The sequence below is a fragment of the Astyanax mexicanus genome, chromosome 22, assembly GCF_023375975.1.
Source record: "Astyanax mexicanus isolate ESR-SI-001 chromosome 22, AstMex3_surface, whole genome shotgun sequence".
Classification (NCBI taxonomy): domain Eukaryota; kingdom Metazoa; phylum Chordata; class Actinopteri; order Characiformes; family Acestrorhamphidae; genus Astyanax; species Astyanax mexicanus.
The window spans coordinates 17,265,226-17,291,115 of NC_064429.1; the positions used below are offsets into that span (position 1 = coordinate 17,265,226).

A 25,890-nucleotide genomic window follows, 5' to 3' on the forward strand; every position below is an offset into this window, starting at 1 on the left:
CAAAACTTGCAGGAGTCATAGCCTAGGTTGGACTCTTTCAAATGGTCATTGATCTGTTTTGGCATTATGGAAAAATCATGAGAAATTTAATTTTAAACATGCATACATTTTTTTATTAATATAAAATAAACAATACAGTGCAATTTACCCAAATTTGCAGAGGTAATAGTCTAGGATGGACTCTTTTAAGAGGTACTGGATCTGTTTTGGCCTTTTGGGAAACTCATGAGAAATTTAATTTGGAGCATGGATTGAACAAGTAATATTAATATAAAACTTTCTCTCTCTCTTAAAAACCGATGGGATTGTTATGGTATTATATCAAATAGATAATGTACTGCACTAAATCTACAGTGAGGTGAGTTATTTTAATCCGTTTTCTTCTCGTTTCTGGGCTTAATGTATGTCTGAATTAATATAACCGACTGAAACGTGTCTGTCTCTCTCTGTGTTTTTTAGCGTGCTCTCCTCCTGCGCGTCTGTTTACCGTAAAATCGCGCGTATACGCGCGGATAGCTTGACTCCGGTAAAACACCAACATAGATATACTCCTTAATAACTGCCCACATCTTCCCCAAGGTACACAATAAGACACTTCAGCAGACACAGCCGGCCCATCGGGAATCCTCACGAATCTCCCGATTAGCCACTCCGGGCCTGGACACACTGACAAAGTTGTAATTAACTGATTTCCAATTTCCAGTCTTCATTATTCATCTTTTAATAATGCTTTTTCCGCCCAATTCCTTTGGAGGGGAGTGCAGACATATGTTCTCAGTCTTCAAACTGATTGGGCATAAAAAAGGCTACTGCAAATTTCATATTTCTTTATTTGTGGATTTCATGCATCTGTTTGCCAGTATTCATGCCCTTAGTGCTGTCATTATCAGCCAGCATTGGTGATCAGCCATCACTGGTCTAAGTGATTCCTAAATGGCCAGTGAGTTTATTTAACTGCGACTGAGTGAATACAGCTGTTCAGCCCAAGGTGTGTTAAAAACAGTTTTTTTAGTCCGGTGTTCTGTCGAATTTTGCTACCCATCGATACATGCTTCCCAAAGGTACTGCGCATGCGCCGACCTACACAATTTAATTCTTTCTCGTGTTTTATGTATAATTAATCTGGTTTAGGCAGGTTTATGTGCATTAAACAACCTGGGCGCACTATCATTGCACAAAAGTGTAAATGGAAACTAAAAATTACACTTACTATCATAAATAAATACAAAAGCAGTTTGTAATGAGCTATATTTACTATAACTTTGCCATGGTACAATGAATTATGCAATCCAAATCTAATAACGTACATCTACTGGAATATCACTGGGTACATGCCGTAAAATAGTGCTTCTTTTGTATTTTTACAGTTAAATATACATTGGGGCAGCACGGTTCGACAAGGTAGCAGAATTCGACAGAACACCGGCCCTCTTTCTCCAGTCCAGCTCCGCCCGCCCTCTCATCAACAGACTTTTGGAAGAAACCAAAGTCACTGGAAAAGAGGGGGAGATCTGAGATTTTGAGGCATGATATTTAATATAATTAAAATAATATATTTCACCGTTCCTATTAAATTATGATTAATTTATATCTCACGTTTTAATACAATATAACATATAATGAATATATTAAAACACACAAATTAAAAACCTTTTGGGCAACAAAAAACCCCCGAACCTAGTTTTGAATGGTCGTGGCTCCACTCCACTGAATCAGTAGCCACAAGAAAGACGTCCTTTTCTCCGGGAGCTGCATGGGGACTGCAGGAGTCCAAAGCCTCGCTGTGTTTTATGGGGAACAGTTATTAATATTGGGTCAAATAATCCAGTATTTCTTCACTTTGGTGCTGAAGGTGCGCTGCGCTGATCTTTACTGTGTTTCCCATTTACGCTGTTTTCATTTAAAGCCCCTCAGTCTTAAAACAGCGGCACTAGCGGGCCTTCAGCACCGATAGTGATTATTACCCTGCCGGATTAGATTAGAGCAGCGCGGCGGAGCTCTGTAAGTCCCGGTGAGTAATTTAGTTAGCTGACTGTTTCAGTTCTCGGTGAAGCGCGGTCTTATTATGATACTTAAACGGCGCTGGGTGTTTGTTTTGTTTCTGAACGAGCAGGTGCTGCTGCAGGTAATCGAGCTAACTGTAGCTAATTAGCTTAGCCAGCCATCCTCCACTCGCTAGCTCGCTAACGTTAGCTATCTTACAGCGTTAGATAGATTAACACGCTTTAAATAGTCTTACCACTATTTAAAGACTGTTTAAAGCATGTTAATGGTGAATAACGCTGTAAGATAGCTAACGTTAGCGAGCGGAGCATGGCTGGCTAAGCTAATTAGCTACAGTTAGCTCGATTACCTGCAGCAGCACCTGCTCGTTCAGAAACAAAACAAACACCCAGCGCCGTTTAAGAGCTGATCCACGACCTTCTCTCCCAGCACAGGGTGTGTTTTTCTCAATCAGCAGCAGCTTTTAAACCACGCTGTAGTTCAGTAATAAGATCGCGTTTCACCGAGAGCTGAAACAGCCAGTTAGCTAACGGTAGTTAAAATACCTAACAGGCCTGAGAGCTCCTCTCGGTACTATGGTCTAATTCGGCAGGGTTTTTGTAGATGTTTAATTTCTGAATCTTATTAATACTGTATGGTAATCTGGCTAATATTAAAAAGTCAACTAGCTTTTTACCAAAACACTTTTAGTTAATTTATACCTAATTTTAGCGGTGTGTTCCCACAAGACGAATAAAAATAAATTAAAAAAAAAGGGGGCGGCCGTCTGCGCATGCGCCAAATTTAGCGCCCGACTGCGCATGCGCCAAATTTAGCGGCCGTCTGCGCATGCGCCAAATTTGGCGCCCGACTGCGCATGCGCGAAATTTAGCGGCCGACTGCGCATGCGCGAATATTTGCGGCCGACTGCGCATGCGCGAAATTTAGCGGCCCACTGCGCATGCGCGAATATTGGCGGCCGACTGCGCATGCGCCAAATTTGGCGCCCGACTGCGCATGCGCGAAATTTAGCGGCCCACTGCGCATGCGCGAATATTGGCGGCCGACTGCGCATGCGCTAAATTTCGCGCATGCGCAGTCGGCCGCCAATATTCGCGCATGCGCAGTCGGCCGCAAATATTCGCGCATGCGCAGTCGGCCGCTAAATTTCGCGCATGCGCAGTCGGCCGCTAAATTTCGCGCAGACGGTCCCCTCTTTTTTTTTTTTTTTTTTTTTTTTATTATTCGTCTTGTGGGAACACACCGCTAAAATTAAGTATAAATTAACTAACAGTGTTTTGGTAAAAAGCTAGTTGACTTTTTAACATTAGCCAGATTACCATAATTCAGTATTAATAAGATTCAGAAGTTAAATATCTACAAAAACCCTGCCGGATTACACCGGAGTACCGAGAGGAGCTCTCAGGCCTGTTAGGTATTTTAACTACCGTTAGCTAACTGGCTGTTTCAGCTCTCGGTGAAACGCGAACTTATTACTGAACTACAGCGTGATTTAAAAGCTGCTGCTGATTGAGAAAAACACACCCTGTGCTGGGAGAGAAGGTCGTGGATCAGCTCTTAAACAGCGCTGGGTGTTTGTTTTGTTTCTGAACGAGCAGGTGCTGCTGCAACTGGATTGTATAAAGATATGAGAAAAGAATGCTTTCGTCGAGGATTTAACATGAAAAGGTAAGCTGCTGTTATGTTCTGATCTGTGCAGGCAGTTTATGCACTTAACGTAACTCCGTTCGACAACTAACTTACAGAGCTAGCGTTTGTTGTGTCTCCGGCTTAGTTTTCTGCAGTCCATGATTATTAGCTAAGGTGTTTAGTTTATTTTGACCCCAAACAGCAGCGTTCACTGCATTTTGCATACTATTAACTAACCGCGTGAATCCACTGTACGTGCAAGTTAGCGTTAACTTCATCACGAACGAGTAACGGATTAGTAAACACACTCTTGTCTTTTTTTTGACTCCTCACAGTTTCTGTCAGAAAACACTGAAAGAAAACTTCTCCTCTGTCTCTGTTTATATAGCGATGGTTTGGGTTTAAAGCTGGGTTTGTTGTGCTGGATATTTGGTTAGGAGAAGGAGATTTTATAAGATGTGTGGCTGCATAATTGTGAACTGAGATCGCGGTCTGTGAAGTTACACCCGCAGCTAACCAGTGACTTTAAAAAACAAATAAACACAGCTGTTACTGGACTTGATGGGTTTAAAAAATGAGTTAATTAATTTTAAAAGACTAGGCTACTAATGTTGGCCCTGCTGAGTCCAGCTGATCATCCAGAAATAAACATTACCTATGCTGGTCAAAAGCTATTTAAAGAGCTAACCTCCCAGGGTGTGTTTTTTTTTTTTTTTTCTGGTTTTGAGCATTTTTTTAAGGAGGGAGTGTAAGTCTGTGCTGCAGTAGAAGAGTGTAATTTTAGAAAAGTTGCAGTATTTGTCTCACTGCCTTAGATAGTATAGACTTTAAACATGTTACTAAAAATTAACACTGGACCGTGTTTTTAAATACTTGCCATTCTGGATGTACTTTATTGGATAAATTGATACAGCTACCATGAACTGTTTTGTTTCTGTTCTGTAAAATCAGGCCCAGTTCCAAAAGACACAACATCCTCAGTGTCCTGGAGCTCCAGCTGAAGCACTGGCCACTCCACCTTCTCCATCCCCACCCAAAAGAGGAAGATCAGCAGCAGTGGAGGGTCCCAGGATGTTGAGATGGTAGTGCAGAGCGGTAAGTCCCAATCACATTTTTAGCCTCTGAGTCAGTCATTTATTTTTCTTAATCCAATATTTTGGCAATGGAAAAAAAAAGGAACACATCCAAGTTGTCCCTTATGTTTTTATTAATAAATTAATTATTATTGAAACAATGATTTAAGAACATAAATCAAAACTAAAAACTGTATATAAAATAAAATATCAGACAGAAACATCGTTACAATTCTCAGAGTACGCTGAGGCAGCTCGGCTTAAAAAAACTGTAAATATGCATTTTACAAAAGTTAGCTTAAAAAATAATAGTAAAAAAAAAGTAAGATGATGAATATATATGTTAATACATTAATAGCTTAATATTATTACTCTTTGTTCTTATTACTGACTTACCGGGGGAACTAATTAAGGGACGGAATGATTTACCACCTGTTTCTCAGGTGGTAAATCATGTTTGTTGTTGAATGTGCATTTTTTTTCCTTCCCACCTTGTAAACTCCTGCCTTTGCAGTCCACTTTAAAATATTTCCAAACAGAGGTGTAATACGCTCTTTCGATCTTACAGCTGCTGCTCACACTGCTAATAAATACAAAACAAACACAGTTGATTTTATCGGAGCGCCAGTACCCAAACCCGACTGACTAAAACTTTCAATCGTAACCACCTTACACTTAACCATTGAGATGACACGACCGCAACTCAACTGCAGCTCGACTCTAGCCAGACTCTCGTGATTTTATCCTGACTCTGGAAATTTGTCTGCAACTGTGAAATCATTGGAAAATCGTTAGGTACCTGAACACTCTTCTCTCTTCACCCTTAATGTAGCAGCTACCCACTGGATAACTGTTAGCCTGTTCTATAGCGACTGTAATTTCCTTCTGTCTGTTTCTTACACTCTGTAGGTACTTATATATTTTTTTTTATTGAACGTGGCAGCGTGCCGACAATCACAAGTATTGCAAATGTTGGGATAAATTTCAGCCAATTTAACTTTACTAGAATGTGCTCTGTGTACTCTGCAGGTACTTCTAAGGCAGCTAGTTGAAGGCGTGATTGAGGTCCATGCCAGAGGGGTTCTGCACTGTGACCTCAAGCCATAGAACATCCTGGTTCAGATGTACAGTTAGGAACCACGCCTTCATCTTCTGTTCTTCTGGTATGGGTTTTCAGTGAACACTACAGGCAGAGAACTGTCTTCGTAGAAGCTACCATTACTGAATAGAGATTCAGGTCAAAAACATTCCTTAACGCTCAGTCACTGTCTCTTAATTTACTTTTCAGGACCTTCCTCATGAGTGGTTTACCCATGAGGCCAAATCCTCCACAGTGTTGCAGATAGGAATCATCCTGCTGTGTGTGAGAGGTGACCCTTCAACACAGCACGGAGATCACCTCAAAGAAGTCTCAGATCATCTCTCCACCATCTGCTCTATGACCCCTGGCTAAGTATACACCACGACACAGCCACCACATCAGGCACACCTCAGTCAGGTACCATATAAAACAATAATAATAATAATAATAATAATTTTAAAAAATCTATATTTTCAATCACTAGTTTAGAGAGTTCTCTAGTAGAGCTGGGCGATTAATCGATTTTATCGATAAATTCGAATTTATAGTTAAGGACAATGTGTTTTTATGAAAATCGATTTTCTCTGAGTTTTCTTTTTCACCACAGACGCTCCTCTGTGGGCACAGAGTGAGCTTAGCTAGCTCCCTCCATACCTCCCTCCCTCCAGCGCGCGCACCCCCCGCCCCTCCCTCACTCCCTCCCTCCCTCCCTTGCACGCACAAACACACGCACACACATACACAAAACACATGACGGCGGAGCTTAAGAGCAACTAGCTCCGTGATCTGGAGTTGGTTCGGTTTTGCGGCGTCGGACGTAGACCAAACAAACGCTGTAAGGTGAACCAATTTATCACTATACCTTAAACAGAACCATGTAGCGGAGTGGGAGAAGTGCTGCTACCGAATGAACACAGCAGCAGCACCAGTTCACCATTCAACGTTAAACAAGGAACTGTCCCTGACATCTTCCAACCGTGTACCAGGTTTTGTATGCACTACAAGTTAAGATGTTTTGCATATTCATGAGAAAAGATCTCATTTTATAGAACACTGGCACTTATTTAAATGCTTTGTTTTGCAATTCTAGCCCAATAGGGAAAAGTATTTACTTAAGAGCATATAAATTGTACTTGTTTTCTATTGTCTACTTTGTAAGTTGTATCAAAAAAGGGCACCATTTTATTTATTTCTATTTGTTTTTAAGGGTGTGTTTATTTATTTTTTAAGTTTGAGGGTGCATTGTGTCAGTACCTAAACTATGTTGGAGAAAGCTTTCTAAAAGTCACTAGATGTTCTCACTGTTTACAATAGTTTTTTTTTGCTTGTTTCTGGTTGCACTTTAACCACAAATGGAACATTTTAAGTGAAAACTAATTAAATAAGAACTAGTTTTTAACCATTTCTTTATCATCTTTAGTTTGATTTTTAGTAGGGGGAAAAAATTGATTTAATTCGAAAATTGGATTTAAAAAAAAAAAAAATCTAATTTTTTTTTTTCCGGCCATATCGCCCAGCTCTATACTCTAGTTTAGAGGGTTTTTTTTTATAAAACACACCTAAGGAAAATTGCAGGTATTAATAAAGCTATTGATTCCATACTTTTAAAAAGGTAATGATTTTCTTTAACTATATAAATGTTTTAATCGTTTTGTGTATTGTATGCTTTTAATTGCTTCCTGTTTTGTATTTGTGTTCATGTACTTAAGGCTTTAATCCTTTTATCTTGATATTGTTTATCTTTTGATGTTTATTAATTACTTAACTGTATTTATCTTTATGTAGTATACTGTTAGTGTTTTAATCCATACTCTTTTTGTATATATTTCTTTTATTGCTTAGTTACTTGCTTTATTAATGGTTATTGTATTGGTGTTTTAGTCTTATTTTGGGCTTATATTCATCAAAAAACATTTTAACGTTTGTCTTTTAGTGCTTTAATCAATTAATATTGTACTTACCTTTTACTATTTTCCTATTAATCTTTCTGTACTTAATTATACATTATTTTTTATATTTTTTTTTTATAAAATTAAAGGCGGGTTTATTAATTGTATGTCTTTATACGGGATTTTATATTTGCATTGTATATATTTTTGTTTCATTTAATGTTTATGCTCTTTGTCTTTTTCAGATTTTTACATTTTTAATTTGTGTATTGACCCAAGGAGTATGGGTTCCTCTCAAGGTTTCTATCTCTCTTTCTGAGAGAATTTTCTTTGCCGCTGTCTCCTTTGTGCTTACTCAAAAGAGGTTTGGACACTTTTTTTTTTTTTTTTAACTGTTCTTAATTTTGTTTGTTTCTTAACTTTGTCAATAAATGTTTTTTTATTGCTATCACTTTTGTCTGTTTATTTGATCACACTATCGCTAAGTTTCTTGAAATGTGTTTATGGAAAAAAAATAATTTTAATATTTTATTAAATGTGGATTTGATGCCCACATTCAACCACTTTTTAACACTTCAACTAAACACTGAAAGAATAAATCAGAAATTATTGATTTCTTATTAATGTAATGAACAGAGATGTTCTGAAGTTAAAAGCTGATTATCCCATGTGTCTCATATTCCCAAAAATGATAAGGTTGATAAGGTCATGTCAGCTCCAAGGACAATTTCAGTTTTGTATTTCAGTGAAAGTTATTCCTTTAATTGAATTTATATAAATAATGTATCTGGTAATATACAAAGGCTCTCAGTGTTGTTACACCTTTTTGTTATACTTAAAACCAAAGTGTAATTTTTCAACAACTCGCCTCTGTGATGTTTGACCACTTAGGAATTACACTGACATTACTTCTACAAGTCATGGGATAGTAGGTTTGAGGCTGATCATGAAGTGTTACCTCAATGTATTGGCCAGTAATTTATTATTGAAGGTTATTCATTCAAATTTATTGTGACTGGTGGTCTGCCTACAATTGTCTGTGCAACTCTGAGAAATATCTATACACAACTTTTAAAACGATTAAAGCTTTGGGATTTACATGTGCAAAATTAAGCCCTGCATACAGAAATATACTGATAACTTTCTGATGCTTTAAAAAATAAGAATCAAAGGAATCAAATTCCAAAAGATAAGCATTAGCATTTCAGAAGTACTGTCTGAGGTCAGCATACACACTAGAAAAACAGAGAGAAAAAAATCACAGTTCTTACAGTCTGCTTGTCTTACCAGGTTCCATGAGACACTGCAGTATCCCTTTATTCATCCAATAACATAAATTATACATTAATAAAACATCTGTTTTATTAGAAATACTTGTTCAAATTACAAATTAGCACCCACAACTCCACAGAGGTTGGAGGACCATAATTTAATATAATGATATATTTAAGTTACATGATTTTGAGCATATTACTACATTATTTTGCCTTTCAAAAAATGCCAAGTGAGCAAATCAAATCTAAAACTTTTTCTTGTTCCCCCCTCTGCATGTGATACATAGAGATCAGTAACATCTTTCAGTAAAAATGGTCTGTAAAAACAATATGAAATTTGAAAAGGAAAAAAATACAAGCTACAAAAAATGTAACTTTCAAAATAAATTCATGGTGATCACTTGATTATGACAGAAATGGACACCTGCTAAAACCACATACTTATCCTTTTGGTTTGAGGTAAATCTGTCTACCACAAACCAAAATATACAATTACAGTAGAGGAATCCTGCTTTAAGATATTTGGCCTCAGATGCATCAGTAGCACTTTACAATTAATTTACATTGTTTAACCATACTTATGTTAGAATGCCTCAACTAATTATTATTATGACACTAGTTAAGATATTAATTCCTACAAAATGTTAAAACTGATATCGCAATTCATCTTTATTTACAACATTCTTAAGCATTACAATTTAGAAATGTTAAATAATGTTTACCACTTAATTACCACTTAATGTTTATTACAGTCGTAAGTACTGTTATTTTTTACCCTGATTGTAAAGAGTTACAGATGCATCAGTAGCTGGGTAGAACAATATGAATATGACTGCTGTCTAAATAAATTAAAAAGGCATTTTTTTTTTTACGGCAGCCTCACGCTGACACAGGGTCCCAAGCAGTGATGTTAGTAACGCGTTAACTCTAATCTGACTCTTTTTTCAGTAACGAGTAATCTAACGCGTTACTATTTCCAATCCAGTAATCAGATTAAAGTTACTTATCCAAGTCACTGTGCGTTACTCTCTCTCTCTCTCTCTCTCTCTCTCCACCTCACACACACACCGCGTTCCCTTCCCCATCCCCCTCCGCTCTTCCCCAATCACACGCGTCTCGCTTTCTCCCCTGTCTCTCTCTCTTTCACGCTCGGCGTGTTTTTAGTTTCCGCCCATTCTCGTTTTTCCGCCAGTTCTCGGGCTCCCTATCTCTTTATAAAGGCGGGTTTTCCCGGCCACGTCCCAATTCACTAGCCAGGGCCTGCACAGATCTGATTGGCAGAGGAGAGCGTTTGAAGATTTTACACCACACGTGATTGGTCTGTGAGTTTCCCATGCCGCAGAGTGCGTATACCGTAAAGACAAGAAAAGTTCTGACGCTTTAAATGAACACTGTCAAAATTAAATCCTTCTCAGTAGTTTATCGGTTTGGGTCCGCATTGGACAACGTCTGGGTCCGGACCCGGACCGCAGTCTGCATATATGTGATCCCTGGCCTTGACCATATACACGGTTTTGTTTTATCAAACCACTCCTTGCTGCCCTGCAGAGAACAACAGGTTCAATATTCAGATTTACAGTGTTAAATATGTCAGGTCAAGAAAGACTTTCTTTATTTTATATTTTTTTATAAAAACAAGTATTTATGTTAAGTGAAATCAAGAAAGACCATATTTTATTTTTTATAAAAAAAAAATATTTATGTTAAGTTAATTCAAGAGAAATGGTCTTTTAATTTTATAAAAATAAATAGTTCAGGGGAGTATTGGCAAAACTGGTTATAATGTTTATGTTAAGGCGGCGGGACGTGGTGTGTGCAGCTGCTTAAAGTAACTAATAAAGTAACTTGTAAACTAACTTAGTTACTTTTAAAATCAAGTAATCCATAAAGTAACTAAGTTACTTTTTAAAGGAGTAATCAGTAATCGGATTACTTTTTCAAAGTAACTATACCATCACTGTTAGCGAGTAATGGTAATGGTGCTCCAGCAGTGCTAGCCGGGGTTAGAAGCAGACTACAGGCGGATAATACTCACGTCTGAACGGCAAAAAAGGCAGCACTTAGCACGGTTAGCGGCTAATGCTAATGCTGCTCCAGCCTCGAGTCTCTCTGTGCTGGAGAACTAAACTGAAACTCCTGTATAACTCTGCACTTCAGCAGAGTGGCTTTACTGCGGTTGTGGATGATAAAGGCGTGGTGGTGATCACCCAACATTCTGACCTCACTAATGATTACTAATGTCACTAAATGCAATCAAATCTTCACAGCAATGCTCCAACTTCAAGTAGAAAGCCTTTAATTAAAAAAATAGGGAGCTACTCCAACAAATGAATGATAAACTCGTGCTTTTTCAGTAGCATTCTGTTTCTGGTTAGAATGGATGTCAGGTGCCACGCGACTAATTCGGCACATAACTCAGCATGCTGCTGCAGGACCATCTCAGGTCAACCAGCTGCAACGAGGGTTAGCATGCTCAATTAGCCTGCGCAAATGAGCCAGACGGTAAAGTCATTTAGCATGCAGGCTTCCGCTAACCGCGTTTAATGGTTTTATCCTCCCAAAAAAAAAAAAAAAAACTAAAAGGAAAGGCAGTCCGACAGCGATTTAGCCTATGCTGCGATTAACTCCAAGTAAGTAGGATTTTTCTGGTGTTAGAGCTCATCTTTAAAACACTGTCTGTACTGAATTGAATTGACTCTATAATATGCTGGAAATGAGCAAACCAAAGCTGTTCTCGCCTTAAAAAATAAAAATAAAATAGAGCGTATTTCTGGCTTGTGCTTCTGAAAAGCGTAAAGCTCTTCTCTTTATGCTGCATTGAATCTTATCTACAACTTGCATGGCGTCTGGAAGCCTAACAATGCCTTCCTAGTCATTGTGATTTACTTACAGCACATTTCTTCTTTCGCTAAAGCATTAGCGTTACGCTCTCTCAGAACTTTGGGTAATACAGTGAACGGCTTAAGTTCTAAATGAATATTTAAGACTTTCCTAACTTGTTAAACAGTCAGAAGGAGAGAAAATAAAAATGTGGTGTTCTCACATTGGCAGGTATGATCCTGGACATGGAAGCCATGAGGGCAATGGTCAAGGCACTGTCCGTGATGGAGGACGCTGGGTCGGAGACAGGCGGTGCAGTTGCGGACGTTCCCCTCGGTGCAGTGTGCACAGGAGGAGTGACATTCTGAAACAGAGAGAAAAACATTTTTAATTCAACAGATCTTCTCTCAAGGACTACGTTCACATTACAATCCACATTTCTTAAATCCGATTTTTTGCTCAGATCAGATTTGAATTTGTAAGTAAGTGTTTTTTAAAATTTTTAACAGTTTGTCTAAACTCCCTTTCAGACTGGGTGACATGGGGCATATTTTGCCCTGATAAATCACTTTTTTCACAGTTATCCAGATCAATGTAGCTCCACACCTTCTTGCTAGAATCTGGAGAGCCCTGGCATTTAAAAATGAGGCAATAATAACTTAAAAAGTGCACAAGAAGCTTAATAAAAATTACTGTTTACATCCCATAACGCTAGCTTCAGCTCCGAGCACCGACATCACTGAACTGAAAATAACAGACATGTATATACATAGACTTGGCATAGCCTGCTTCCTGGTGCCGACTGCAGCACTATGCGGCGTCTATGTATATATATATATATATATATATATATATATATATATATATTCTTGTCTTAAATGTCAGGGCTCTCCAGATTTTAGCAAGGAAGTGTGGAGCTACTTTGAGCTGGATAATGGTGGAAAAAATGATTTATCGGGGCAAATTATGCCCCGTGTCACCCAGTCTGAAGGGTGTTTGGACAAACTGTTAAAGTTTCTGGATTTCTGAATGCTGTGGGAGAATGGAGGTGTGCTATTCATTAAAGGTAAGTCATGTTTTACTTCACCAAAAGTCCATTTTAGATCTCCTTCAACCCACCAAACAGCATGCAAAGCAGATGATTTAAATGGGATTTCTAGTAACATATTTTACACTACTAGAGCAATAGGAAGCAAGTGCAGGGTACAGGTTAAATCAGTGTCTATTGCCCTTGAAACAAGAGGAGTGCTCAGGAACAGTTCTTGGCTTATTTAAGAAAATAGACTGACAGGCAGTAAAAGACGAGGCATTCTGTCTGGACAGAAGCAGCGCACACAAACACACACACACACACACACACACACACATTTACACACGAGCCAGCTGCACTTTTCTGCTCTTTAAATGTGCTGTCAGTCAGAGAGCTGAGCTGAGCTGAGTTGGGTTGCAGGGCTGCAGTGGACAGAGAGAGCTAAATGTCTGGAGTTCTGACATGTCCGTGCTGCAAGCCAGTTAAACGCTAAATACACACTGTATGGACAAAAGTATTAAAACACACCACTTACACCACTTAACATTTCCCCCAAATTCCAAATAAAAATATTGTCATTTAGAGCATTTAATTGCAAAAAATGAGAAATGGCTTAAATAACAAAAAAAGATGCAGAACTTTCAGACCTCAAATAATACAAAGAAAACATGTTCATATTCATAAAGAGTTTTAAGAGTTCAGAAATATTTAAAAATATTTGGTGGAATAACCCTGTTTTTAATCATAATTAAGTTTTCATGCATCTTGGCATGTCTCCTCCACCAGTCTTACACACTGCTTTTGGATAATGTTATGCCTTTACTCCTGGTGCAAAAATTCAAGCAGTTCAGTTTGGTTTGATGGCTTGTGATCATCCATCTTCCTCTTGATTATATTTCAGAAGTTTTCAATTTGGTAAAATCAAAGAAACTCATTATTTTTAAGTGGTCTCTTATTTTTTTCCAGAGCTGTATGTTTACAATTTATTTCAGTTTTTAGACTATTTGCTTTCCTTGAAGGCCCTGGCAGTATAGTGCAAAATTTTATACACTGGATTTTGTAACATTTCTGTTTATTGACTGGAACTGATGAGCTAAAATGACAAAAATGTAGAGAAAAACTGAGCGTTCTAAAAGTTTGTATGGGTTTTTGTTTGAGAGTAGTGTACATATTTCCCATTCTCATAAAGTTCTCTTCACAAAGACATTTGTCCATCAAACAAAAACACCAAACACCCTCCAAACCCCCCCCCCCCCCCACACACACACAGACACACACACACACACCTCTGTCAGTCCGTCAGACAGCATCGTCTCTCTGTTCTTTGCTTTATTTTCTTACTTCAGCAGCTCACGCTGTCAGGCAGCAGAACGCAGTTATCTCCAGACGTAATTGAGTTTATCCCCCCCAAGAAGAGCAGCAGGCATATTAAACACAGACCACTGTCAATCTGTAATACCACCCCCCCCACCTTCACCTTTCATGCGTCAGGGAAACAGGTAAAAGCAATTTCTAACACAATTCACATATCTGATGAATGGCTCCACTGGGCTTCACCTATTGATCTCTGTACTTTTCAATGGCATTTGGGGCTCTGAAATATGATTTGAAAGGAAGCCAGGACTGAAATGAAAGAGGTATATCAGTCAGGAGGCGCTGATTCACAATGGCAGACCGGGGCCTTTCATATGACCTTAAACAGATTTATTGGGACACGCAATAGCTTAGCGCTCCGCGGGGAGAAACAGATGGGAGGAATTTAGAAACTGTAAAAATTGAGCGGCTTCACGCACTTTATGAACGATTTGTGAAGGAGTGTAAAAAGGATGATATGGAGGAGTGCTGGGAAAAATAGCTAAACGTGATACGATAAGGTGTGCTATCACATTACACACGATTGTAGGCTATAAACCTATTACACAGACATGCCAAAATTCATAGGATAGGATACATTAAACTGTAGACTGAAGATCGTAAAGACCATGAAGTGTGGTGTTTTAGTGGACGGGAACAGGGTTTTTGGAACAGGGTTTATACACTTTTGAAACAATACATTTCCATGACTTTTTCATGAATTTTTTATGCCTTCAAAGCAAATTTCTTTGTCGATCTTTAAAACACCAATGCAACATTACATTACATTACATTTGGCAGACGCTTTTGTCCAAACTTTTGTCCGACTTACAATAGTGAAGTACAAAAATAATAGAAGTTAAAGGTAAAAACATCTTTATATGGGCCTAAAGGAGGTCAAAGGGAAATAATGGGATAGAGGAGTGAAGGAGGAGACAAGAAATTGGTTAAAATTAGTTAAATTACACCAAGGCGTGAGTAAAAGGGGGCTTAAAAAAACATTAAAAGCTATTCTTTAAATGATATTTTGTTTTAGTTTTGAATTAAATATTAATAAATGAGAGGTTCACATTACAGGTGTGCCATATTGTATTATACACAATAATATCTGCTAACATTTTACACAATAAAAAAACTCTTATCTTGTGATATTCGTCAAAGCCTTTTGAAAGTCTGTTTTGTATATATTTTCATATTTTGTGTGTTTTAATTGTTTGTTTGCAGTTTACAGCTTTACAGTTTACAGGAAAAAAATAAGAGTCCACTTAAAAATGATGAGTTTCTTTGATTTTACCAAATTAAAAACCTCTGAAATATAATCAAGAGGAAGATGGATGATCACAAACCATCAAACCAAACTGAACTGCTTGAATTTTTGCACCAGGAGTTTCATAAAGTTATCCAAAAGCAGTGTGTAAGACTGATGGAGGAGAACATGCCAAGATCCACTTTTTTGTTTTTTCAGCCATTTCTCATTTTCTGCAAATAAATGCTCTAAATGAGTTTGAGAGAAATGCTGTCTGTAGTTTATAGAATAAAACAACAATGTTCATTTTACTCAAACATAAACCTATAAATAGCAAAAGCAGAGAGACTGATTTAGAAACTGAAGTGGTGAAACCAGAGCTGTACATGCACTAAATATTGAGATATTATTTTTCATTGGACAGTGACGATATGAAAAAGTAAATGTTGCTGTGGTAATATAATTGTTAATTTTTGTATTTTTCTTAAACAAAAAAAAAGCTATTTATCAATAATTGCTTTTTTAAAATTTATTTAATAATGAATATTTAATATAAATAAAAAATCTGCTCTTTTGACAGTGCTTCTGCTTGTTTCAATAAGCTGCAACTAAGAAATTATAACTGCTTGTCTCTCACACACACACACACACACACACACACACGCACACAGGTCCTCGGACAGGTTGCTGAGCTGGAAGAAGAGATTTACACGTTGGAATTTCCTCTCACTGATATCTGATCTGTCAACACACACACAGACACACACACACACGCTCACACAGGACAGACAGTAGCCTTGAGGAAGCTCAACATTTGTCTGGGCATGCAAGCGGAACACAATGGACGCTATTGATGTCAGAAGGACATATCTTCATGGTCTGGACGTTGACAGTGGGGCCATTGATAAAAGCCCCAAAGCCGAATTTCCACAACTTACAATATTACAGTCAACCACGCGCACTGGAGTGTGACAAAAGCCACTACATCAAACATGCTGGCTTATCCTGTCAGCATGGATCTATTTCTGGATGCCTCAGTACTCTACACTGCTCCTCAAAAGTTTGGACACCGTAGTTTCTTCTGAGGTTTGTTTAGAAAAAGATTAATTCAGTTACTTTTCAATAAAGCAGAAAAATATCCGAAAAATAGTTCATATAAAATATTTGTGGACATTTTGAGTAAAGTTAGAAACACTGCCACATCTTCATGTTTGTATGAAGAGCTGGTTTTGTCTATATAATGATGTGACTTTCCCTTTCTAAACTATAAAGATTGTGTAGATTCAAGGTGGCACAACGGTCTAAGCGCTGGCTCTATCACTTGGAGATTGTAGGTTTAACAGTATATAGTCCCAGAGAGTATAACTGGCCTCACTCTCTCTGGGGGAGTCAGTTGGTCTTTCCTGACCCCCAAAGTTTGTAAATATGTCAAATTATTATATATTCAAGGTATATGTTTCAATTAATTTACTAGTATTATTACTAAATACTACTAGTAGCATTTTGGAGCAATGGGAATTCAAACTTAGGAAAAATGGCTATGCTGGTTTTGAACAAACCAGACTTTGGAGTCCTATAAAACAAGCAAATCAAACTGTAATCAAATGACAGTATTAAATCCTTGAAGACCCCTTTCCATAATATTAATGATACAAGTTTCAAGTGATATTGCTGTAGCAACTTGAAGTAATGGGAAGTAAAACCTATGAAAATGTATATTTGGCTTTGCATTAAACCAGTATTTGGATTATTATAAAACCAGCAAATCAAACTGTTATTAAATGACACCATTAAATACTTGAAGAACCCCTTCCAAAATATTAATAATACAAGTTCCAAGTGATATTTCTGTAGTATTTTGGAGCAATGGGAAGTCAAACTTGGACAAAAAGGTAAAAAGGCAATGTAGTTTTGATTAAACCAGATTTTGGAGTCTTATAAACCAGCAAATCAAACTGTTATCAAATGACATCATTAAATACTTGAAGAACCCTTTCCATACCATACTATTAACAATACAAGTTTTAAGTAATATTACTGTAGCAATTTGGAGTAATGTGAAGTCAAACTTATAAACAAAATGTCTATACGGTTGTGAAAAAAACAGAATTTGGAGTTCTATAAAAACAACAAATCAAACTGTTATCAAATCACCACTAAATACTTAAAGAACCCTTTCCATAATATTATTGATACAAGTTTCAAGTGATATTACTGTAGCAATTTGAAGTAATGGGAAGTCAATTAAAAAATGTCTATATGGTTTTGCATAAAACCAGAATTTGGAGTCCTATAAAACCAGCAAATCAATCTTTTTATTAAATGACACAATTAAATTATTAAAGAACCCTTTTCAAACTATTAATAATACAAGTTTCGAGTAATATTACTGTAGCAATTTGGAGTATTGTGAAGTAAAACTTATGAAAAATGTCTATTTGGTTTTGCATAAAACCAGAATTTGAAGTCTTATAAAACCAGCAAATCAAACTGTAATCAAATGGCACCATTAAATACTTGAAGAAGCATTTTCATTCTATTAATAATACAGGTTTTAAGTGATATCACTGCAATTTGAAGTAATGGGAAGTCAATTTTAAAAACATGTGTATATGGTTTTGCATAAAACCAGAATTTGGAGTATGTAATGCTTTTTATCAAATGACAGCATTACATTCTTAAAGAAGCCTTTTCATACTATTAATAATACAAGTTTCAGGTGATATTAATGTAACATTTTGGATTAACAGTAGCAATTAGAAGTAATGTAGAGTCAAACCTATGACAAATGTTTCTTTGGTTTTGCATAAAAATGGAATTTGGAGTCTTATAAAACCAGCTAATCAAACTGTTATCAAATGACACTATTAAATTATTAAAGAACCCTGTCCATACTATTAATTGTGTAAGTAATATTAACATAGCATTTTGAAGAAGCCAAACCACAAAGCATTTGTGGCTTGATTCGACTTTAAATTTGATCCCACATTATTTCAATAAGATGTTATTGACGTATGTGATATATGTGTATATGTATTGATATATGTGTTTAGAACTATTCACAGAATATAAAGAGCATCTGGTACATTATAAAAAAAACAATACAAAATCTTTGTTAGAACTTAGTGTCCCTAAACCACTGTCTGAACACATTATTCACTAAAAATGCGCAACACGACAAACGACAGCTGTGCAGCGGCACTCTGCATGTGTATTAGTCACTCAGCGGGAGAATAATCAGGAGAATTTGTGTGTACTATCCTCAGCACGTCTTTCAGCGCGAGGATTCCACACTGTCTCGCTCCAATATTTATCTTGGCACTGATGTTATCACTTATAATCACTGTTCAGTGGGTAAATTCCATTCCCTGCATGTGTAAGGGTGTGTATTAGAGTGTGTGTGTGTGTCTGCGTGTGTGTGTGTGTGTGTGTGTGTGGCTATGAGAGAGAAAGCCATTTATCTTGATATAGGAGAGGAACACAGATAGAGTTGTTTGGCCTAATGATCCGAGTCATGAAAAGATGCGCCAGAATAAGTGAATCTAAATCATAAATCAACTCTGAAGCTCTGTCTGCTGCTGGACCTGCCACTGTAGTACACACTGCAGCCCATTTCAGATTTAAGTGCAAACCAGGACCCTGTTTATACCTGGTAAACTCATTTTTTAGGTTGCTTTTACATCTGCCTTGTTTGAAAGTTGCCAGACTTTCTGACTTTTCAGTTTGGTTTGGTTCAGGTCAGTGTAACATTTAGCAGTTTAATGTTCTGGTTGTATCAAGCCAAATTTGAAAATAGAACATTGTGTATAAAACTTGATCATTGTTTTTTTCTTCCATTCAGTAGAGTAAATGAGAAATGGGTGTTCATCCATTTTTTTCATTTTTTCATCAATTATCTAGTTTTTCATTTTACAGAATAAAAAAAAAATGAAATAGTGAATCTTCCGTAGATTTTCAGTTTTGTCCATTTTTATATATTGTAACACAAATCTGATCATATAAGCCAACTTGCAAAATGCAAAAATGAAAAAAAAAATCTGAAAATAAAGAAAATATATTTTTTTCACTTTTTTTCACCTAAAATATAATTGGGGCAGAGATAAAAAACTGAAATTGGAAAAATGGATGAAAATGCTTATATTATTTCTTGTGAACTGCACTACATTAAAAAGGTTTTACAAGTGCGTTTTTACATACAATTTTCTATTTTTGCATTAAGCCTCAAACAGTCAGAAAAATACATTAATAAATGTTACAGTGACCAGTTCGAACCAGAATAGCAAACCACAGTCAAAATTTGATCCGACCAACATAGGTGGTCTAGGTCCAGCTCAACTAAATCCTGATGTTGATTCATCTGCAGTGTAAAAGCACTTTTCTAACTTAGATGGTCTAGACTTTCAGACCAATTTCAGAAAGCTAAGACTAAGGCTATCATCACCCATTAAACAATAGAAGAAGAAAAAGAATAGGTGTCATGCTGAAATCAGACTTCCTTTGGCTTACACTGGTGATTCCTACTGTATCTACTGTAACTGTAAATGAACCCTTACTTTTAATCAGAAATCATATGGATTCAAGGGGATTCTGTTACGCCTATTCTGCTATTAAGCAATGACCAGGAAGGGCAGTCAGATTGTGGCAGAGGGGCAGCATTCAGCACAACACCTAGAAAAACAACTGTCAACATTCTCCAAACCCATTAATATGAAATACAGGGAGATGCAGCCCATGTATGTGATGCATTCTGGACACTGATCTAGACTCTCAGGTGTGAAAATGCCCTTAGAAGAAGCCAACAGCTTGGACAAACCCAACAACCAGAAAACTCTTCAATATCATATTTAATTTGGAGGAAGGTTCGGTCATACAGGTTGTGGTGGGGTGTAGGTTGTTGGGTGTGGGGTGGGTTGTTACAGAAAATATAGCAGTGATACAGAAATATAACAGTGGACTTTATGGCATCATACGTCTTTAGGAATTAATTATTATTGTCCATTCCTTAATTCTTCTATGATGGGGAGCTGAAATTAGATTTTATTTTATTTAATAAGTTTTTCATTCCACCTTAAATGATGCATCCTCTGCCATCTGTTGCACCATTTAAGGTGGAACAGGAAAGTTATCTAGCTAGCTACTAAGACAGATATGTTATGTTTGTATTGAAGAAAATAGAGATAAAACATTAAAACTACACATTCAACTATGGTAAGATGGTGTTATCGTCATTTTTAACAAGAAAAATACTACAAATTGGGTTTTCTTTGGTCATTTGTGTCGCCATCTTGGCAGTGATTCCGCTTAACTACCCCCCAGGCTTACAAGAATTGGGACACCCTACCCCTAGACGTGCACACTCAAAACAGAGGGATAGGAGGTAGAACCAAGAAGTGAATAGTTTTGTTTATTCTTGACTGTTTGTTGAAGTAAGTAGGTTCACAACAGCCAGACCCAAAGAGCTTTTTGTGGCCTTCAAAAAAAGAAGGTTAAAGATGCAGATAAGTTTGGGAAAGTGGGTAAAAATATTTGATATATTTTAATATCAATAATTCCATGGACCTGCAAATAATTGACGAATTAAGGAATTAAGGCAGGAAGATAGGCAGGTCAAGGCAAAAACAAAGTGCGAGGTGCATAAAGATGTCCTGTAAAAGAAGATATCAGCTTTGGAGCAAATAGAATCCTCATTTTAATAAAACAGGGACATCCAGGCCAGCTGTGGCCAGGTTTAGTCTTTTTGGTTAGAGCCTCCATCGCATCATCCAGGTCCCGAGTGACTGTAGGTTTGTTTAGGGTTGTTTCAGTTCCTGATCTGTCCTTTCTCTGCTGCCTTTGTCACTCTGCTCTCTCATGTGTTGCCTGCAGACATGTCCTCTTATTATTACCTCTATGTGTGCGTTGTCTGTTTTCAGTTCAGGTATTTCACCCCTTTGTTCACCTTTTGTCCTTTTGTTGTGTATTGTTTGGTTTTTGATGCTGTTCCCTGTGTGTTTGCAGCGCTGTTTGTGTCTGATTGTGCTACAGGTGCAATTTCTTTATTTATTTTATTCAGCTAGCTTCTCTCTCTCAGGGTTTTAGGTGTCAGGTTGTCTTGTGTTTGCTTTTTGTTTTATTTTAGATTATTTTGTTGGATGTCATGGTTATCCTAACTACGTTTGGCTTAAAGCCAAGCATGTCCAATAGAAGAAAAGACAATAGGACAGTCTGCTTTGTGATTATACTTTGCAATCCTGTACTTTATTACATTCTACCACCAGGTATTCAGATATTACAATATTGCAATATTACAATATTGCTTATATTGAACCATACTATGCAACACTTTCACAACAATTGTTTGCACTATAAGGCGAACATAAAATCCTTAAAAACTTAAAATCAACCAATCAGACTGTAAGGAGCAGTAAAGCCACTCCGCTGAAATACAGCATTATACAGGAGTTTTAGTGAAGTTTCTCCAGTACCAAGCCTGGAGTAGTATTAGCATTAGGCGCTAACCACAGTGCTAGCTTTTTCACCATTCAGAGGCAAGCATATCAGACTATAGTCTGCAGTGTTACCATGTTAAAACAAGCTAAATTTAATGAAATGCTAGCTGATAGCGCCCTGAGTTACCAGAACACTTAGGGTTTCTCAGTGTAGCGCAGTTGGTTGGCATTTACAAGCAGTAAGCACTGCTAATCGCGGCTAGCACTGATGCTAACCGTGCTATTAAAAAATATTGGAAATCTAAGCTTACTGTAAATAAATGGAAGCGTTTTACTCGCCCAAATAAACAGTTTTTAAAATGCGCCTTAAAATCTGGTGCGTCTTATGTATGAAAATAGATCTAAAAAGAGACATTTATTGTGCTTTATAATATGGTGCATTAATACATAATACATAAAATACAGTATAAACTCTTTTAAAACTATTTTACATATCTACATCTCCCTCATCCGCTGACTTGCCACAGACAGTAGGTACAGATCCCTCCCTCAGACGAAGTCCACTGGCTAATCCTGCTGTGTACTGTCTGAGGTTCTGAACCAAAGTGACCGAAATGGCGTTTCTTTAACTGATCTAGTGGAAGGAGCTCTGGTGGGGGTTGATGGGTGAGGGGTGGTGCCAGGGAAGTTCTATGCAGGTTTCCTTATTGTGACACCACGAACGGCTCATAGAAGCATATGATTTCTGACACCAAACTCACTCACAGAAAACAGATGAATTTTTTATGTGCTTTGATTGTTTACAGGGGAAGTCGAGTGTATGCAAAAAGTGAGTTTTGCCTAATATGTCTTCTTTAAAATGCCTAGATCAAAAACAAAAGTCACTTACAGTATGTTTAACAATAACTACAGATATCGAATCAGATGGAGCCTTCGGCCTGTACTCTGCACTGACATATGATTACATATATTGCTAAACATCCATGCCATTGTAAAGAAAAAGATATTTTTGTATGTAAAGGGAGTACAAATGAGCTTTAACTGTGGGTTTTAGCTGGTGGTTAAATTAGCAGGATTTACCTCACAAAGGAGCCGAATTACCAAGATTTAACACCTCGATGCTTTGGAGTAATCTGCTCACTTCACGCAGCGATTCTAATCTAAACTTAATTACCTTTCTCCCATCAGGGTTTTTGCATTGATCTTTTTAAAAAAAATGCCTAAACAGATCTGTGAATAATAGAATGGGCAGATAGGTGAGCGAGGCAGGCAATACTCTAGCTGCTAATTTATGTAATACGTTAGCGGATAACGCTGGTTGATTTATGAGCAGTGCTGACTTCTGAGAAATCAGAATCCACAATTATTCTGCTTTTAGGAAACGCTGTGAGGGAATATCATCTGACGGAAGGTAAAACAGCACTGTGCTCAGTCAGGGAGATACATTCTGCCATCGCCACTAAAATTTCAAATGTAGGTAATTAGAATGAACCCACAATGAACATCATCCACTGAGTGCTTTTCCTTGTGCTGATTCAGGGTTCTCTAGAGATTTTCTTTTTTTATTATTATTTATTTTAAATTGTTTCCCATTTTTTTCTCCATTTCGCTAGACCAATTGTCACATCCATTCAGCGGCTACTTAGCTGTATATCCCTCATCACTGGTGATGCCACATCACAAGAAGGATAAAGACTAGCACATGCCATGCAGATGCAACATTGCTGAGTAGCATCACAGTGCGCTCGGAGGAAAGCGCAGCGACTCGGTTCAGATACATCAGCTCACAGATGCCTTGTGTTAAACGACATCACCCTTTGGAATGATGTGGGGAAAGAGCACCATCTACCCACCCAGAGAAATAGCAAGGCCAATTGTGCTTTCTCAGACTCCGGCAGCTGATGGCAAGCTGCATGACCGGGATTCGAACTTTAGACTGCTGGACTGCTCTTGACTAGAGCCTCATTTTTCATTTTAAATTTAATAAAACCAGTGTTCCACTTTTGCAAAAACTAAAGTAGCTTTTGTTTCCATATAGAACACTGCTTGTGTTATTGTGCTTGTGAAAGTTTAAAAAAGACACATAGCATATTATGAGACACATAGTATATTAGACTTTAAAGGAGAACAGAGAAAATGAATGCCTCTGTATTTACCTCTGCAGATAAGTTCTGTATCCAGGTAGTGCTGGGGCAGACACGCGGACACGCAAGTGCCGTGAGAGACGTGTGTGTGCTGGGGCTGCAGCACCTCCTCTGGCTTTACACACTGCACACAGTCCGATGGCTCTGGACCCACACACGCACGGCATGACCCATGGCAGCCTGAAGAGATGAGAGGTGAAAGACGTATGAATTACATGTTAAATACAAAAGTTAATTTTGTATATAAAATTATTTTTTTTTACATTTTGTGGCCCTGTGCCTATGAACCAGTTGCTTTAACAAAACAGTATCAAGTGAAATTATGTACCATAATTTCAAGGCAATAAATCTATTTATTTTTTTTCTCACATAAGAAGTTTTGTGTCAGGTCTGGTGCTGAAAGCACTCCTGTCACTCCCACATTCAGCGCTGCAGACGATCTCCAGTCTCCCTACTACATTTCCCAGAACACACCACACTCTGACATCACGCACTCACCTGATCACCTGCCACCACCCGGAAGCCCTGAATATTAAATACACACACTATATAAACCCCCTTCACCTACACTCTGTGCCGAGTAATTGATTGGTTAGCCCTCCTTACAAAGCGTCTTCCTATATTTCCTATCCTTGATCTTCTGGTCTTTGACTCTCTGGACTGTTCTACCTCGATTTTTGCCTTCTCTCCGCTGATTGGATCTCTGTGTATTACTTGGACTGTTACCGTTTCTGATTTTTGGATTACCTCTGTTTCTTGCCTCCCCGTGTATGAACTCTGGACTGTCCCTCACTCTGGTTTGTGCTATTTCTCTCTGGTTGTTGTTTGCTCCTGTTGACCTTAATTTTCAGCCTGACTATCCCGTCATTGTATTAATTTTTATTCTGTTTAATAAATATCTCGTTATACTGCATCTGCGCTTGTCTGAGTATATCTGATCATTACATTTTGTCTTACTAAGAATTGTAGAAGTGTATGATTATTTTGCGTATTTAAGGAATATTGATTTTAATCAGTCTTCACCTTATTTTAAGTAATTTTAACTGAAATTTGTCACAAAAACTCACTGGTATTCTTGTGTCTAAACTTAAGCCAAAAATAAATCATGCTTAACCCCTAAACGGAACAGGATTCTTTCAGGATTTTCTTCTGATATCTATTGATACTACTGATTTATATTCTAGCATTAAATAAAACGGTTTTATGTTTCATAAAAAACGTTACTGAAAATTCTAATTGTAATTGTAATAGAAAATATTAAAGAATTTGAATGAAATCTGGACTTGTCAAAATAAAATGAATCTAAATGATAAACTTTTTGCTTTCTTAAACGTCACTTTAAAATCAATGTTTTCTTGAATACAAATCAAACAGTTCCTCCAAACCTTTTGTTTTGTTACGTTAGTCTTAGTTTACTAACATAGGTTCATTTTAATGTTTTATACTTTTCATGCAGAACATGCAGAATTTGGGGTAGCTTCCTCCTTTTACTGATCTGAAATGATATATAAAGTGGAGTATATCGTGGACAGACAGCTTCTCAACGTTTTCCTCAATCCCTTAAAGCTTTTATAGTGTGAATAACTTATTTTACTGCAGAGAAAAGGGATTTGTATCACCTACAATACTGTTGCCTGTATACAGACCAAGGCCTGTTAAGGGGTTGACTGTGATAGAAGCAAAAAACTAAATTTTATTTTACATCTCTGCTGTACTACTGTATCTCTCTCTCATCTGCTGACATCTGCCACAGACAGTAGCTACAGATTCCACCCTCAGACAAAGTCTGCTGGCTATCCCAGTTGTGTACTGTCTGTACTGAGGTTCTCAACAGAAATGACTAATGTCATATATGCAACACAGCCTGTGCCTGAAATGTAAGAAATGCTAACTCAATATTCTGCTGCTCATTCTGCAAA

General features: G+C 37.4%; 2 protein-coding genes across 3 annotated transcripts in view; one reads left to right on the forward strand and one right to left on the reverse strand.

The window, feature by feature from the left end:
- The window catches only part of LOC125786735 (cyclin-dependent kinase 5 activator 1-like), an 832,135-nt gene that overhangs the window by 626,531 nt on the left and 179,714 nt on the right, over positions 1–25,890 (forward strand). The window lies entirely within an intron of this gene.
- Positions 1–25,890, reverse strand: part of fras1 (Fraser extracellular matrix complex subunit 1) — a 248,149-nt gene that overhangs the window by 109,522 nt on the left and 112,737 nt on the right. For both annotated transcript variants that reach the window (XM_022664877.2, XM_022664876.2), the window contains exons 18-19: positions 23,984–24,151; positions 11,994–12,134 (exon numbers count right to left, since the gene is read on the reverse strand). In XM_022664877.2, coding sequence (XP_022520598.2) covers positions 11,994–12,134; positions 23,984–24,151 — 309 coding nt within the window. The remainder of the gene's footprint in view (positions 1–11,993; positions 12,135–23,983; positions 24,152–25,890) is intronic.